General features: G+C 31.7%; 2 protein-coding genes and 1 pseudogene across 2 annotated transcripts; 2 read left to right on the top strand and 1 right to left on the bottom strand.

Annotated features, from left to right (window-relative positions):
* LOC149890004 (protein cornichon homolog 1-like) lies at window positions 1-7,739 on the bottom strand. The gene is made up of 5 exons (XM_090085945.1): window positions 7,525-7,739; window positions 7,294-7,362; window positions 674-786; window positions 236-379; window positions 1-153 (listed from the first exon to the last, which is right to left on the bottom strand). Exons 1-5 carry the CDS (start codon window positions 7,597-7,599, stop codon window positions 129-131), a joined length of 426 nt encoding a protein of 141 aa, XP_089942071.1. The 5' UTR covers window positions 7,600-7,739; the 3' UTR covers window positions 1-128.
* Window positions 3,393-5,722, top strand: LOC145191475 (uncharacterized; annotated as a pseudogene).
* A 1,550-nt stretch (window positions 7,740-9,289) lies between the features above and the next one.
* Window positions 9,290-10,924, top strand: LOC149890003 (uncharacterized). The gene has a single exon (XM_090085210.1). The coding sequence runs from the start codon at window positions 9,290-9,292 to the stop codon at window positions 10,922-10,924; it is 1,635 nt and encodes a 544-aa protein (XP_089941336.1).
* The last annotated feature ends 7,143 nt before the right edge of the window (window positions 10,925-18,067 follow it).

The raw sequence follows: 18,067 nt of genomic DNA, 5'->3' as shown, positions 1-18,067 counted from the left end.
CACAAAAGCAAGATATTTTTGGTTAAATTCATATTTAAAAATTAACTATCTACGCCAAATAAAATATTTTATAAAGATAGAGACACTTGATCCAGAATGTTGTACAAACTAAGTTTTATGATTGAAGCTTATGATAAAAGTGCATACAACATTCTAAAGAGAAAAAATAAATAAAAGTAAATAAAATTAGAATTTTAAATATTTAGAGAAAAATGTAAGAGAAAAATGATTCTACCTGTACAAATATACAAAGAAGCTTATAAGGAAGAATGCTAGCTTAACCCAACCCTCACGCTGACAGCGATTTAATTCAGATGAGTTCATTACTTCAGTTGGATCATATATTCCAAAATTACTCATGACAGGACGTGATAAGTACCTAAAAATATATTAAACATTTCAAAACATTAAAAAAATGTCTTTGACTATTAACATAAATTCTATCAACTTTAAGATACAAAGTAATGGCCTATTATAAAACTATCATTAATTCAATTTTAGTTAGCATTTATATAAATAAAAATAATGTTAAATGGGTGTTAAGGTAATCATATTACTCATTTAAGCATAAAAAAACAACTGATGAACTGTAAAAAAGTGGACTGTAAAAAAGTGATTTGTAAAACTCAATGATTGCTGCTTAATACTGTAAAAAAAAAACACACAAACAAACCTATGAACATGATAAGCTAGAAGAGGTAGGTTGAAAAGTAGCATAACCCAAAAACCACCAAACAAAAACAATACTGTTAAAAAACCGTGAAGTGCATATTCAGGAAGTACAAGCTAAATTAAAAATAAATGCACAATAATATTTCATTACAGCAATCATTTAGCTATTTTTGTTTATCAAATCTGTTTAGTAAAATTTTTTGTTTATAAATATTAAATAGGGTAATTAAAGTACACATTAGAAATCTCCATCTTATTGACGTAATTAGTAAAAAGAACCAACTATCTTGATGACATAGCTATTTGAGCAAAGAGAAGAATTTTAAAATCGATTTCAAGAAAACTTTGTGGGGTACCATCTCTGATTTTCCTGATTTTTACATATCATTATCTACATGATGTAAATAGGTTAAATGTGCAATTTCAGAGTTCCAAGTGCAACGGTTTAGAAATTATAGCCTTACAAACACTCTCAGGTAGCCTTGTCAGTTTCTCGAATGGTAAAAATAGAGGCCTTATAGCTTTTTTCTAACTTTCAGCAAGTGGCTCATTCTTTCTAGAACTATTTTCTAGATATTTCTGTCTTAAAAATTGTGATTTTCATTAGCTTGTATCATGTTAGAAAAAAACTACAGCCTCCTAAACTTTGGAAAAATTCTGAAAAATGCTAAAAAAAGGCAAAATGAAGTTAACCGTAGTATTTTTCTATTCATCAACAAGTCCTTACATGTTAGTTTTCTAATTAGCTACAATGGTCTACAACAAATTGGCAAAATATAAGCAGCTTGTTACATTTTAGAAATCAGTTTTATCTAAAAATATATAGTCCACTTTACTAAAAAGTCCCATTTTCAGCCATTTGGGGATGGCTCGTAAATTTTTCTAATATTTTGTATTGATCTGATATTAACAGCAAATAAGGCCATTAGATCTAACTATATAAAAATGTAAACATCACAAACTTGTCATGTTCACAAAAAAAATGGCAGCATTTTTTATTAACCCTATTTTTCAATTATCAGGGCTGAATAGTGTTATTGGAAACCAGTGCCCCTCCAACCTGCCTTCTGGCCCATGTGAGGGATGTAGCCTATCATAAGTCATTTCTTAAAAAAAAAAAGATATGGTTGGTTACTTTCTCCCTGATCTGGACTTTATATTGGATAGGAGCACAACTAAAGGGGTTATAACTATATAGAGCCTCCATTATTTTTAAAAGGTGACACTCAAAAAAAAATTTAGTTAATCATAAAATTGCGATTTAATCTTTATTATGACGATTTTTTTTATAGTTGATTGAATTGCTAATAATTCAAGGCAATAGTAGGACAGTGGGTTCATACATTACTGGCAATATGAAGTATAACAAGACTAATCAAGCCATTATAATATTGATTTAATGTTTTGTTTAAATAAATAAATTTTTTAACAAAGCATGAGTTTCAATTTTGTTAGTTAATTTTAACTATTTATCTAAAAATGCAATGATTCTATATAATATACCCTTTTGCAAATGTAAATATATAAGCACTTATAACTCAAAATAACTTACCTTGATATTTTTCTGTTCAATTAAATTTGCTATTGCAGTTTGTTTCCAATTTTTTCATTACATTTTTTGTATGTGTCTTTAATTGTTGGATCTTATGTATGTATGTATGTATGTATGTATGTATGTATGTATGTATGTATGTATGTATGTATGTATGTATGTATGTATGTATGTATGTATGTATGTATGTATGTATGTATGTTTGTATGTATGTATACATATATACATACATGTATGTATACATATATACATACATACATACATACATATATACATACATGTATGTATACATATATACATACATACATACATACATACATACATACATACATACATACATACATACATACATACATACATACATACATACATACATACATACATACATACATACATATATACATACATACGTACGTACATTCATACATACATACATACATACATACATACATACATACATACATACATACATACATACATACATACATACATACATACATACATACATACATACATACATACATATATATACATACATACATACATATATATATATATATATATATATATATATATATATATATATATATATATATATATATATATATATATGTAATCAAATCATTATTGAACTTACTTATCCTATATAACTTCATATAAAATTATACATAAGAAGGTTCAATAATCTTTCATCTTAATTAAATTTATTAGATAAACATGAATACTTGTTCTATTGGTATTGAACTAAAGTTAGATTGTCATAAAAATACATACTGCAGTCAGTCTGAAATTTCAGAAATAGTAAATGAAGATAAATACCTGCTGACCTTAAGAACTGGAATAAGAAATATTCATTTGCATACAGTTTGCACTCACCATAGGTTACAATTTATTAATTACTATTCAACATACCATAAATCATGTTGTGACCCGTTCAATTCATTCAAAGATTGTTAAAGGAAACCTGACAACTGTCACTCTGGAGCATAATCAACTGGAATCTAATTTAGTTCCTGGGAAAAAAATATGTTTTGGTTGTGTAAGAAAAATCAAGAATGTTGAAGAAGTTGTCAAGAGACATGAATCAGATTACATATCACCTGATAACTCTGTCACACAAGTTGATACTATAAATCCTTGTCTTGTTAAATTTGGTGTGTCTCCTATTAAAAGATCATCCAGCATGAGTATGCTACAAATAGACAATAAAATAAAAAAGAAAAAGTTGCTAAATGAATCACTGAATGCATCTGAACGAGATGAGCTACAAATTAGTATGCTCAAAAGTTCCTCTTTAGATTTTATTGTAGAACAGCTTAAACAAAAGTTTCGTAATGAGATCAACATTTCACAAAAAATAAAATTGCTCACTTTAGTTCCAGTCCATTGGACTATTCAGGAAACAATAAATGAATTTAAAACAACACAATATATGGTGAAGCAAGCTAGAGCTTTGCGGGATGTTAAAGGAATCCTTGGTGAGAGATCAACAGACTTAAGAAATCCTAAAAAATTGACTACTGAAGTTGTAAATCAAATTGTCAACTTTTATGAGGATGATAGTAAGAGCAGGTTATTGCCAGGAGCAAAGGATTACATTAGCATAAAGACAGTTGATGGTAGACAGCACATTCAGAAACGACTCATACTATGCAATCTTTCAGAACTTTACCAGAAATGGTTAGAAGAATCAAAACCTAATTGTGTAGTAAAGGTGGGACTGACATCATTTGCTCTTTTAAGGCCACAACATTGTATTGTTGCAGGAAAATCTGGCACGCACACAGTCTGTGTTTGTATTGACCATCAAAATCCAAATCTTATGGTTAAATCATTAAAAAGTCAAAAGATCTGATGGCCTTAGCTGTATGTTCAATAGAAAATAAACCATGTATGTTTCATGAGTATGAGAAGTGTCCTGGAAAAAAGAGAATTGAAAAAAAGTTAAATGAACTGTTAGGGGATTCAGCAAATGAAATAACTTATAAGCAATGGTTGAAGACTGATAGATGCTCCTTGGAAACTATAGTTAAAAGTCCTGATGAGTTTCTAGAAGAGTTAACAGACAAGTTATATAACCTCACAAAACATCATTATATCAGCAAATCACAGACATGCTTTTTAAAACAGCTCAAAGAAAACATGAAGCCAAATGAATGTATTATGCAAATGGATTTTGCTGAAAATTTTTCATTTATTATACAAGATGAAGTTCAGTTATCCTATTTTTCCAAAAATCAAGCAACTCTTGTGAAATAACTGAAAACTGCCTCTGTATTGTGTTATATCTGACAATCTAATTCACAATACAGAGGCAGTTTTCAGTTATGTTTCCAAAATCATACCAATTCTGAAAGAGGAATATCCACAAGTTCAGAAGATCAATTATTTCACTGATGGTGCAAGCAGCCAGTATAAAAATAGGTTAAATTTTTATATCACAATATTTTTTAAAAATTTGGATAACAATTACCTATTCTAGACAAACTACATTCAGCCCTTGAAATGATGCTTTTGAAATTGGATACAAAATTGATAATCTTTAACTGAATAGGTTTTTTTCTTATTGTATTTTAGGTTTAATTTAAAAAACCTGTGTTTTCATGAAAAAGACTATGGACTAAAAGCAGACTGGCATTTTTTTGGGACTGCACATGGAAAAAGTGCATGTGATGGAATAGGTGGTACAGTGAAAAGAGTTACTCATAACCTATCCCTTCAAAGGCCAATTGGCAATCAAATTTTGACACCGAGGGACATGTTCTTAGTTGCTAAAGAAAAAATAAAAAACATCAGATATATATCATGCTATTGTCAAAGTGTATGTACATTTAGGTTATGATATTTTTTCAAATAATTGATGTCTAGTATCCTATATCATAATAGGCTTTTACCCAAAAATAATAAAAATAATGTATGAATGTTTAGTTATAAAAAATCAAATAGTATAGAAAAGGATTCCTTAAAACAAGACCTTACTAAATACATATTTGGAAATAGAATTATGATTTATGTTAACTCTTTTTCAGATTTATCTACATTTCTGAAACCGAAACAGCTGCTATTACACATGAAGTGCTTGCTAAACGATTTTAGAATGTTCCTGCCATCAAAGGAACTCGCTCATACCATTATTTCTCACCTCAATCATGCTGTTTAAAAGCTTATGTAACATCAATGAGCAGTACATTTTACTCTTTTCACAAGCTGGAAGATACTTGGATTAATACACAAAAATCAATGAATACTGATATCAATATTAATGATTGGGTATTAGTGAATTATTTTGGTGAATTCTTTCCTGGAAAGATAACTGATCTTAAAGGTGACACAGTTTGTATTAGCTGTTTACAAAAAGCAGGCAATTATTTCAAGTATCCAACAACCACAGATATCCATTGGTATCCAGTTAGTGACATTATTGCCACATTACATGAGCCTGAGCTCAAAAACACTAGAGGATTTTACTCTTATCTTATTAAAAAAAAGATGAAATGAATTATCATATATAATTGTTTATATACATTATTATGTATTGCCGTTATTAAGGAAGAATACAAGAATTTTGTAAAAAAGATAACTATGCTTTTCACATAAACAACAATGCTGGGCTAAAAAGGGTTTTTATAGCAATTGTATAAAATTTTGTAAAACAAATTAAAGATAGTGGGTTACATCCCTCACATGGGCCAGAAGGCAGGTTGGAGGGGCACTGGTTTCCAATAACACTATTCAGCCCTGATAATTGAAAAATAGGGTTAATAAAAAATGCTGCCATTTTTTTTGTGAACATGACAAGTTTGTGATGTTTACATTTTTATATAGTTAGATCTAATGGCCTTATTTGCTGTTAATATCAGATCAATACAAAATATTAGAAAAATTTACGAGCCATCCCCAAATGGCTGAAAATGGGACTTTTTAGTAAAGTGGACTATATATTTTTAGATAAAACTGATTTCTAAAATGTAACAAGCTGCTTATATTTTGCCAATTTGTTGTAGACCATTGTAGCTAATTAGAAAACTAACATGTAAGGACTTGTTGATGAATAGAAAAATACTACGGTTAACTTCATTTTGCCTTTTTTTAGCATTTTTCAGAATTTTTCCAAAGTTTAGGAGGCTGTAGTTTTTTTCTAACATGATACAAGCTAATGAAAATCACAATTTTTAAGACAGAAATATCTAGAAAATAGTTCTAGAAAGAATGAGCCACTTGCTGAAAGTTAGAAAAAAGTTATAAGGCCTCTATTTTTACCATTCGAGAAACTGACAAGGCTACCTGAGAGTGTTTGTAAGGCTATAATTTCTAAACCGTTGCACTTGGAACTCTGAAATTGCACATTTAACCTATTTACATCATGTAGATAATGATATGTAAAAATCAGGAAAATCATAGATGGTACCCCACAAGCCATTGGTTGAAATATAATGATTTGACCCTTATCTGATTTTTTTTACAAGCATTTCTAAATTTAAAATTTTAAAATTTTTCTATTTATCATTTAGTAGTCATAACAAAAAAACTAATGCAAAAACCAGACACAAAACTGAGGAGGATGGAGCATACAACTTTATCCTTTGGATAATTTTTCCTTTTTTCAATCAAATAGTTAAAGATTTAAAAAAAACAAAAAAATTTCCTTGATAATGCTTATTTTAATCCTTCAAAATTTTATCAACTTTTAACTGCCTTCAAAAAAAAAAGAAAAAAAGAAAAATGAGAATTTAAGGCTGAAAGTTTATTTTGTGGCATTTTTAAAATAAAATATGCCAACCCAACATAGTATTCAACCTGTTACATCACAAACCAGTCATAGACGTGCAATTTTATCATTTTGTTATGTTTTTAAAGATTACTTATTTTATTTCTAATCAAGTTCCTTAAGCAACTCATATTTTACTGCGATACAAAGAAGCAATACCCATCTCTTAAATAAATATTTTCAAATTGTTTTAAGATTAGATTAGAACTGAGTTGATTAGGAATCTAATGGAAATTCTCTGAAACTTTAAATTAGACCTCATCAGTAAATTAAAAAAAAAAAAAAAAAAAAAAATACTTACTGGATTAAGTGTATTGCAAAGGTCAATAGGATTTTTGTAATCTGTTCTCAAGTCATCAAAAGCAATTACCTGGTAAGCACAATAAATTAAAGTAAACTTATATATAACAACACGAGAGTTAGTATAAGAAAAAAAAACGTTTATTTTAATGTTAAACAACAAGTTTAGTGCCAGTATATATCAAAATCAAATATTGAATTTTAAAGAATGGACACCGTATTTGAAACTTACGTTCCATATAACAAGAAATATCAGCCCAACACTAATCAAGAGTGATAAAATAAAACAAAATACTTCAAAAGTCATAGCGTAATATTGTAAAACTACAAAAAATTTAAATAGCCAGTATAAACTCTATCTTAGCTGTATGTGCACTTCAGTTTTCATTAGTGTGTTTTGGAAAGTTTTCAACGTTAGTTCAACTATTTGTGTTATTTGGGACAGCAAGACCTAGAAGTTCAAAATACATTAACTAAAACTAACCAACCAGACCTAAACGTCCAATTGGAACTAGAGTTTCAAATTGGTAAATAAAAGTGGGGGGGGGGGGGGCGGGGGCAGGGGGTGAGGTAGATTGAGGTTAAGAAAAACAATTGCAATAGTTATTTATTGGATTAAACGGTTTTCTACAAAATATGAAAAATTAATATTTTGTTATAACATGTTTGTAATACTTATCAAGTTTGTTTAAGGAAGTTGAAGTTTATCTCGAAGTTTATCTTGGAAAGTGTTGTGATTTTAATATGTGTCAATAATGTGCCAATAATTAGCTTTGCTAATAATTGACAAGATTCACACGTTGCATAATTTTATTATTATAACGGTTTTTATAACAATTATTTATTGTTGACAAGAGTCACAAGTTGTATGTTTAAATGCTATATATAGCGAACAATTTTTTTTGTAACGTTGTCGAGGTTGTTGACAAGTAATAAAGATATTAGAAACGAAATAAAATGGCTCTTAAATGCGTAGAATAACAAGCTAACCGGGCGTGTCTATTATCTCCGCAATATGAAGATGGACAGCCAAAGCGATTTATTCGGCAGATGACTTCTTTCTTCGTGATAAACAACATTACTGCAGATCGACACGTAGCATATTTGCTTGCTGCTCTGCCGTCGAAAATCTACAATACCATGGAAGAATTAACAGCACCTGAACTGCCAGAGGACGTTTCGTACGAAGAGTTGGTGGTGAAACTTGAAACGTTGGAGATAAGAAAATCATCGTTAATCTCACGGTATGAATTTGGGAAAACTTATCGTGGCAATGAAGAATCGATACAGACGTTTGCACATCGAGTGATTCGAGCAGCTCAAGAATGCAAGTTCTTGCCTTCAGAGAGAGACGGTCGACTTCGTGATCAATTCATCATTGGGGTTAATGATGGTGCTGTTCTGCGTGCCATTCTTCGGGGAGAGGATGCGTTGAGCTTTGACGATTGCGTAAAGACTGCATCCGTAATTGTACAAACCAGATTGGATGCGGCATGTTTATCTGTGAATGAAGAGGTAAATGCAAGTTACCGAACAACTGGGACAGTAATTACAAGTCATACTCGGAGAAAGAAAGAAATGCGATGTTTCAATTGCGAATCATTAAATCACCTTGCACGTGAATGTACCTCTTTATGCAAGAAATGCTCGCATAAACATGCTGCGAAGGACTGTTACAAACGTCAACAAAACCAGGGACCTTCAGGCAGTAGCTTCTTGGTGATGATTGATTGCGAGCAACCAGTATCTACAAGCGCTGTAGCTTTTCTTCCGTTTATCACCAAGTCGATAGTAGGTAGTACTGTTTCGGGACGAGAGGTCGCGAGATTCCCATTATAAAAAATGTGCTCACTAAGAGAGAGATATTCTCATTGTGTGGTAATCTGGTTGCTAATCTACCAGTTGCTGGATGGTTGAGACTCGCATGCAGCTTTATAAAAAGATGTACTAACGAGGCAGGTTGGGATGAAACTATTACGGATAAGCACGTTAATGAAATGATAAAGGAGGTCGTGGAGAAAGTCATCAAATGCGATCCGGCCAAAGGCGTATGGAATGTCAAACCAAATGCATCCCTTAATGTATGGTGTGATGCAAGTTCGCTGGCAAAAGGAGTTGTGATAATGCAAGGTGACAAAAAAATAGAAGATGCGACATGGCTCCGATCAAAGTCTGATGCAATGCATATCAACGTAGCTGAATTGGATGCATGTATTGAAGGTCTCAATATGGCATTGAAATGGAATCCAAGTGATGTCTCTATCAAAACTGATTCTCATAGCGTATTCAGCTGGTTGAATTCCGAATTGACTCGTGACAAGCCTGTAAAATGTGCTGGACAATGTGAAATGCTAATCCGACGAAGGCTTCAGATATTTGGAAAATTGGTCGAGGATTATGCCATAAATGTAAATGTTACATGGATACCAACAACAAAAAATGTCGCAGATGAACTCACACGAGTGCCAGCAAAATGGTTAAAACACAGAGTTGCAACACAAGAATGTAATATCATTTATAAACACGATAATCAGCAGGTTAAAAAAGTTCATTCAATAGCACACATGGGAGTTTCGAAGAGTATGAAGTTATACTCGCGTGCTGGTATCCACGTTAACAGAGAAACAGTGAGACAAGTTGTCGCTGAATATGATGAATGCAATTCAATTGATCCTCACGTGGTTTCATGGGATAAAGGAAATCTTGCTGTCAGTAAAGTGTGGGAAAGAGTAGCCTGCGATGTTGCTCATGTTGATTCATTGCTATATCTCACCTGTATAGATTGTGGCCCAAGCAGATACACGTTATGGTCACCATTAAGCGATGAAAGTGCAGCAATGGTTGTTCAATCGTTAGAAACAATATGGTCATTGCTTGGACCTCCTTCCGAAGTTCTCCTAGATAATTGTAAGTCGTTTAGATCTCAGACTATGCAAGCTATGGCGTTGAAGTGGGGAATAAGACTTATTTATCGAGCTGTTGAAAAACCATCTGGAAATGGAATTGTTGAAAGAGTTCATCGAACGGTAAAAAGAACAAACGCGAGAGCAAAATGTGGTATACCCATGTCTGTATTCTTAATCAACAACGTTCCATCAAAACACGGCACACCTCTTGAAATCTTATGCCAACAATACAAACGCGTCCGAATTCCTGGAATCGATAAAGTTGAATCAACACAAAAACCCCTAACTAAGTTTCAAGGATGGAAAGTTGGCGACAAAGTGTGGGTGAAGCCCAAGCATATGACGCCGTGTACACGGCGATGGTTAAAAGGAAGTATAGTGGCACTGCGTAATGGTTTGACAGCTGAAGTTAAAGTTAGTGGACATACGCTGCCACGACACTTTTCTCATCTGCAGCATCGTTGTGGGGACGAGAAAGGAGACATAACAACTGATGACGATTACGACCTGACGCTGGTTAAACCTCCCAAAACTAACTTAGAACGCGTTGTAATCGAAGATCCAAGTTCCCAAACAAATCCCCTGGACGATGGTGAAGCTGACAATAGTGCGGACCACACTGGTCAAAACTATCCAACAAATTGTGAGATAGAGACACACCCTGTTCGATTCACTCGATATGGGAGAAGAGTGTTTCCTAACCGAAAGTATCAAGATTATGTATGAGCTCTTGGTGAGCTGGGGGAGATGTTGTGATTTTAATATGTGTCAATAATGTGCCAATAATTAGCTTTGCTAATTATTGACAAGATTCACACGTTGCATAATTTTATTATTATAACGGTTTTTATAACGATTATTAAATGTTGACAAGAGTCACAAGTTGTATGTTTAAATGCTATATATAGCGAACAATTTTTTTTGTAACGTTGTCGAGGTTGTTGACAAGTAATAAAGATATTAGAAACGAAATAAAATGGCTCTTAAATGCGTAGAACAACAGAAAGAAAGCTCTTTGATACTTTTATGAAACAGTTTAATTAATTGACTTGGCACATGCTAAAAGGGCCTCAGTCAAAAAAATACATAAATTAAGTTATTGATGAAAACCACATCTTAAAAGATAGCTCCATTGCTGTGTGCTAAAAGGATCTCAGTCACACTGGTGGCGTAGATACTGGCCACTAAATTATTGAGAATGTGCTAGAAGGGCCTCAGTCAGTGACTGAAGCCCTTCTAGCTTATGAGTTTGCAACACTGCCGTCTGTCAACTATTGCACAGCGTACACTCTCAGCTATCTGCTACATCAGTTTATTGCTTATTCAGCCAATGTCTTGCCATAACCTACTGAGGTCGTTAGGAAAGTTCGTAGAACTCACCTATAAAAAAAAAGAAGAGTTTGTTTTTAATTTCATTTTATTAAATGTTCAAAATAATGCTCATCATTATCTATACAAAGTGAGGATCATCTTTGAGACTCTCTCTACCATCTTTAAATAAAGTAGCCCACTTGGCAACTGTACTATATTTTGGAGCATGGTCACCATGAACTAAAACCAGTTCATCGGCTATGGCTTGTGCTAAAACTCCAAGTAGAGCACGGGTTTTAATATATGCTCGATATTGAAATTTTTCCATTTTTAAATTTTTTCTTTTAAACTTATATAATAAAATTTAAAGAACTTTTTTAACAAACATTCAAAATATTTCAACAAGTACTTAAAATGTTCATAACTAAATACAGTTTAAAATGATATATAAATATATTTAATTATTTCCTGTCTCATTGTATCTTTATAGATGAAGTTCAAAACTTGGTGGCCAAAGTTTTAAAAGAAAATGGTAATATCAGAGGAAACTAAGACCAGAGCTGTAACGAAAGACAAAAAAGTTTACTTTTTAACAAGTTCATGCACTTCACATTTGATTTAAAGTTCTCTTCTCAAGTTGTTGCAAGGCATTTCATAGACTCAATCGTGGCACACACATTCAGCCTAAAACAACCAGGAATTAGTGAACTAAATTTATCCACTGCGATTGCTTATCCACTTGATAAAGTGCCAATCAAAGATATCCAAAAGTTGCTGCGATATTTTCCCGAGGAATACCTCCAGTTCTACAACGACATCTTGGAATGGAACAGAAACCTTGAAGGACACGCTCAACACAACAGCAGCGAAGATGATTGAGAACTTTTTCTAACATTTTTGTCAATAAGTTAGTCTTTAACGTACATACGTACTTGTATTGACAAAATATTTTTGATTCTTTTAAATAATATGCATAATAAAGCGTGTGCTATCAGTTAAAACAATCTGTTTTTCATTAAAATGCCTACGACATGCTAAAAGGGCCTCAGTCAAGCACTCTTATCATTATTTTTTCATAAGAAAAAAAATTTTTTTAAATCTGGCTCCTTAGTTACAAATCAAACTATTTTAGTACTAAATTTTAACATTTTTTACAAAAAGAAATGTTGAGTCATATTTGGGTTAAACAATTTTTTTTGTTTTTCTCAAAACCAGCTGATTTAGATTTAGGCCTTTTAGCATGTGCCAATTCAATTTCAATCCTCTGAATAAACACAATCAATCTACAATATAATCGTCATTATTAAAGAAATTGATATCACCCTGCTGGCTGGCTGCGCCTAAAAGAATTTACAAATATCAGTCTTGAGTTGGCAAACATCATCAAAGCTCTTCTATGACATGTGAAAGTACGACATGCAATAATAGTCAGTCGTAATGGTGATGAAGGAAGGAAAAAGCTCAAAATGCATTATACCATGTACATCCCATCACACTGATAACATGTTAAGATCTACTTTGAGTTTTGGTTCTGCTCGCTCTTCAGCATCAACCTACTGACGCTTTCGTGTATGGTTTACATAAACTATCCACTTCTTACCGCCAATAATCAAGTGATCTAACCAGTTAAAGCGTTGCTTTTTGGAGAGCAAGAAAGTGCATGTCCTTGTTATGTTGTGTCAAACTGTGGAAACCCAAACCCCCAACTTTAAAACCTTTCCAAATGAATGAAGCCAGAGCAGCACTGATGTGTGAGATAATCGGAGTGTGGAGGCTACATAGCTGCACTAAGTCTTGAGTCTTCCTCTACCAGTTTGTGCACCGTTCAGAATCAACTTCAGTCGGACGACCGGATCTTAGAAGATCCTCGAGTTAGAAGTCATTGGAACAAAAATGTTGAAACCAAATTTGACAAGTGCATTTTGTAATATTGTCTTAGCCTTGGGCTTTGCCTCACCAGCGAAATGGCCGAGCTGTAACTCATATTAGATGTATTTTCTAATATGGGATTTCTTCTCTGATATTTTATATTAAGTGAATCACCTATAGTTGCACGTAAATTTCTGTAAAATGATGTACCGTTGATGCAAAACAATGGAATGCTAGAACATTCTTGAAAATCATTGAACTTCCATGTTCTAATAAGATCCACTTAAAATGGCGCATGAGCGAAAGAACTTTTTTTCGAACCAAATATCAGCTACAAGAGCTTTAAGAAAATATAGCATAATTAAGGCGCAATTTTATTAAGTTACGATTTTGGTAGACTAACAAAACGGCAATAAATGATAGCGCAAGTGCGAAATCTGACTTAATTAAAAAAAAATTAAAACTTTACGCTATTTTACCCATAATCACTGCTTTTACTAACTTTTATCACAAATTGCTGGAATTACCAATATTTTTACTGTTTTTACGCAATTTTTACGCAATTTACCGTCTTTATGCTTATTGTGAATAAAAGTAAGAAAAAAAAGAAAAGTTTGACCTTCTCAGTAGTAGGCTTCTCAGTAATATGCATGAGCTACGTAAAGGTGTTTTCCTAGCAAATTTAATTTAAAATAGTGGAAATATTTAGTTTTTTTACCTCAATAAAATAACTGAAATTAATTCTTATACGATTATCAAATTATTGACAAGAGTCAACTTGTAGATGATTGCCACATGTATCAATACATGCTTTATCCTCCACAACTTTGCCAAACATTTAAACGACCTAAATTTTAAGGACAACGAAGATAATTTATTTTAAGAAGAACAGATTTTCCCTGTAAATGACTTTAAAAAATGAGCAAGAATTTCGCCTGCTTGGTCAGCAGCGCAGAAATCAAATTGCTTCAGCACTATTATGATCTGAGTAATATAATCCACAGATAGTATTTATTTCAACTATAAACTAGTTTTAAAACTAATTTCCTGTTGCCTCAATAATATGTTCATCTCGATCTACAATTTGGTAAACAGTTGTGTTCAAAGTCCACTCTTAATGAGAACACTTTAAACAGCAATAGCTGCTCTAACATCACAATATGCTTCAGCTCAGCATTGCTCCAGCTTTTTATCTTTTCTGTTTCTTCTGGCAATTTAACTCTTTTTGGCATGGTGGAAAGTGATACTTGTGTAAAAGTGCTACCTGAGAAATGCTGCAGTAAGCAAATATTAACGTGTATAAGTTTTAAAATTTTCTTCTCATGCATCAGTAAATAGTGAAAGAAAAAAAAAAACATTTACTAAATTTTACTTAGCATAAACTAATAACCTATTGAATTTATTTTACACTTTAACAGGTCAAAATGCAAAGGTTGGGTGACTAGTTGATTAGTGGAGTTCAGCAATAGTTGAACATGGCGATAGTTTAATACATACTGACTTAGCTGCTAGTAGGGGTCTGCGTGTCAAAAAACTCCGAACTCCATCAGAATCGGATTTTCTGAAAGAATGTTCCGCCAAGTCGAAATTTGATTGTCGAAATTTGATTGTCGGAATAAACAATTTTTTGGTATTTTCGATCAGCTTTCAACCTTTTAAATGTCTTTTTGACGATCACCTTTGTTTTTAAAAAAAAGCGTTTGTTTTTATTTAAAATCTAAAAATCTTTGAAGCAATTCCATTCATCATAGGTATCTTAGCGACAATAAGTTGTACCGTTTTGCTATATTTGTCATAATTAAAGTTTTTAAAGCTCCGACAGAATTTGCAATCAAAAGCGAACAAAATCTTTCGGAGCACACACACACACACACACACACACACACACACACACACACACACACACACACACACACACACACACACACACACACACACACACACACACACACACACACACACACACATATATATATACATTTAACACTATTTCAACCTAGTGCGGACAGTCATAAAAAAGTCCACCTAAAGCGAACACTATTTAACTTACGCCAAACTCAATATAACTTGCTAAAAATCTTAGATAAATCTATTGTTTAGTTGTTTTAGTAAAGTGTTAACTAGCTGATTAATTACAAATATGAAGAAAAAAATATGATGTCCGTTCAGCGAAATTCTTTATACTACCAGTCTGTTTTACGCAAATTTTGACGCTAAGTTAACTTAAAACAGACATTAAATTTTGCGTTCAGCGCAAGGTCTTCTTGTAAATAGAATTTTACGAAGAAAATGCTATTCCGAGCAACTATCATTTAGTTACAATTTAATTAGCTAGGTTCATTATTTCCTAATAAATTGTAATATTTCATGAAATAAACTTTCTCTACATTCCTTTTCTAAAGTATGAATATCCTGTCAAGGGGAGCGGGGGGTTAGGATTTTACTTTTTTTTTAGCGTTGTTTTCTAGCTTTTTTTCATAAAATTTTTGTAGATTACAATATACTTTTCTAAATAGATAAATTTGTATAATACTTTTTAAGTTGAGATAAATAAAATTGAGATAAATAAAGATTACTTTTTTATTTTAAAGTGTCTGTTTCAAGTGAATTTACAAATATATATATATATATATATATATATATATATATATATATATATATATATATATATATATATATATATATATATAATGAGCGTAGACAAGTGGCCCCCCCCCAGCTTTTTTAAATAAATTTGCAATTTCCTTTTTTTATTTAGAGTTTTAAAGTTTCATCAATTTAATTATTAAATTAGATGATATTTATTATCTAATAATTACAGTTTGCAAATTAGATTTAAATAAGTTTGTGATAATTATAGTAACATTATGTAACAATCTATTATATTATTTACTTCAGTGGTATGTCTTTAAAACGAAAAATGTCTGGTGCAGAAGGGAAGCGTCGTAAACGACTGAAGGAATTGTTGGAAGGGGCAGATACCAACCGCACTATTACTTTCTATGCAAGAACTGTCGTCTCATCAACTTCTCCTTACTTTGCCTCTACCTCAAGCCCTGAAACTACAGCTATTACAGCATTTTTTTTAGATAATACTTCGAATTCTAATGGTTTTAACAGTATTTTTACTACTGCATCTCTTGCTAACCCTGATACTGCTGCTAATACTTCTTCTTATGCTGGCTCTGTATCCACTGTTACTTCGGCATCATCTTCTGTCTTTAATTTTTCTTCTTCGATTACTAACTCAGCCAACAATGATGTTAACTCCGCCTCCAATGTTACAGTCTACCAAAAAAAGCACCTAAGTAAAAGTCCGCATCAACCACAGTATTAGTTTTTCCAAAACGTACATGTGACAGTCAGAAGCGAAAAATTGCATTTTGTCAGCAATTGTACAAACTGTTTCCATGGTTGCATTACAACGAATGTAACGATACAGTTTTATGTACTATTGTATGCTAATGGAGATGCATACAATAGTGGCATAAACTGTATTCGGACAATTTTGAAAAAAAATCTAGAAGCTGCTGTAATGTTTTATAAAATTCTTATACTATATAAAACTTGAAGTTTGTAAAATTAGCCAAAATTTGGTCTCTGTTTCTGATCTATATTTTAATTTCCGAATCACGTACGCATTTTTAAATTCGTAAACTTTTTGGCCAAATTTTACTTCATATTATTAAAAATATTTTTAGGCAAAAAGTTACTTCAAAGACCTATAAGATATTACATTTAAAAAAGTTAGTGTAATACATACAGTATAGGCATTACTACAGAGTTCCGAAGAGTTTTATTGTTAAGAGACATGTTATTTTCGCCCCTACTCTTTCTAGCCCTCCAGATTAAATAAGTTGTCTACGGTCATGTGTGTGTGTATGTATATATATATATATATATATATATATATATATATATATATATATATATATATATATATATATATATATATATATATATATATATATATATATATATATATATATACCACACACATACGCACACATAACCACTCACGCACACACAGGATTTTGTAAAATTTACATCTTTAACATAAATTTTCGTGAAGATAGGTTTCTTTTTTAAATTTAGTAGCTCAGAAATTTCTTTTTCAGCTTTAGAATGCTTGATAGGCTTTGTTCCTATAAAATTTATGTTAGATTTTTTTCGAAACCTTGTTTTTTAAGTCAGCAATTTTTTTAAACCAATATCTTAATATCACTCCCCTATAACTATTGATAGTTATAAAAGGTTTTGCATAGTTAATTAGTCTTGCGTTTTCTTTATTTCAACATCAAGAGCTTTCTTTGAAGAAGTATCAGCAGTCACATAAAGTATTGGCAAACGATATCTCTTCTCTTTTTGTTAACAATATCAGACGAATCAGCTGCAGTCATATTTGCATTTCCGTGAAAAAAGATTCCTATTGGTAGAAACACGAAGCTTTCACTCAAAAGTAGAAGAAATTACTTGTGAACATAAGCAAAATTTATTCATGGATTTTTGAGCATTTGTTAATAGGCTTTTGCTTTTAGGCAGAGCAAATACTTCTAAGCAATGGCTGAGTGTTAATCATCCAAACTTTTGCGCTGAATTATTATTTGATTAAACCCGTTAAAACTCATTTTTCAAAAATTTCAAATTTATGAATGAATATAAACTTGTCAATCAAAAAAATCATGCTTT

This window comes from Hydra viridissima, unplaced genomic scaffold (genome assembly GCF_058129835.1).
Source record: "Hydra viridissima isolate aposymbiotic clone 2 unplaced genomic scaffold, HvirCarnegie_v1 scaffold_4, whole genome shotgun sequence".
Classification (NCBI taxonomy): Eukaryota; Metazoa; Cnidaria; class Hydrozoa; order Anthoathecata; family Hydridae; genus Hydra; species Hydra viridissima.
Note: the sequence above shows the minus strand (reverse complement) of the source record. Positions and strands in the feature narration are given on the sequence as shown.

Coding starts and splice junctions, on each gene's coding strand:
- LOC149890004 (XM_090085945.1), bottom strand. CDS start 7,599: ATGACTTTTGAAGTATTTTGTTTTATTTTATCACTCTTGATTAGTGTT. Junction 7,363..7,524: donor TATTTCTTGTTATATGGAAC/GTAAGTTTCAAA, acceptor TGTGCTTACCAG/GTAATTGCTTTTGATGACTT. Junction 380..673: donor CTAGCTTATCATGTTCATAG/GTTTGTTTGTGT, acceptor ATATATTTTTAG/GTACTTATCACGTCCTGTCA.
- LOC149890003 (XM_090085210.1), top strand. CDS start 9,290: ATGATAAAGGAGGTCGTGGAGAAAGTCATCAAATGCGATCCGGCCAAA.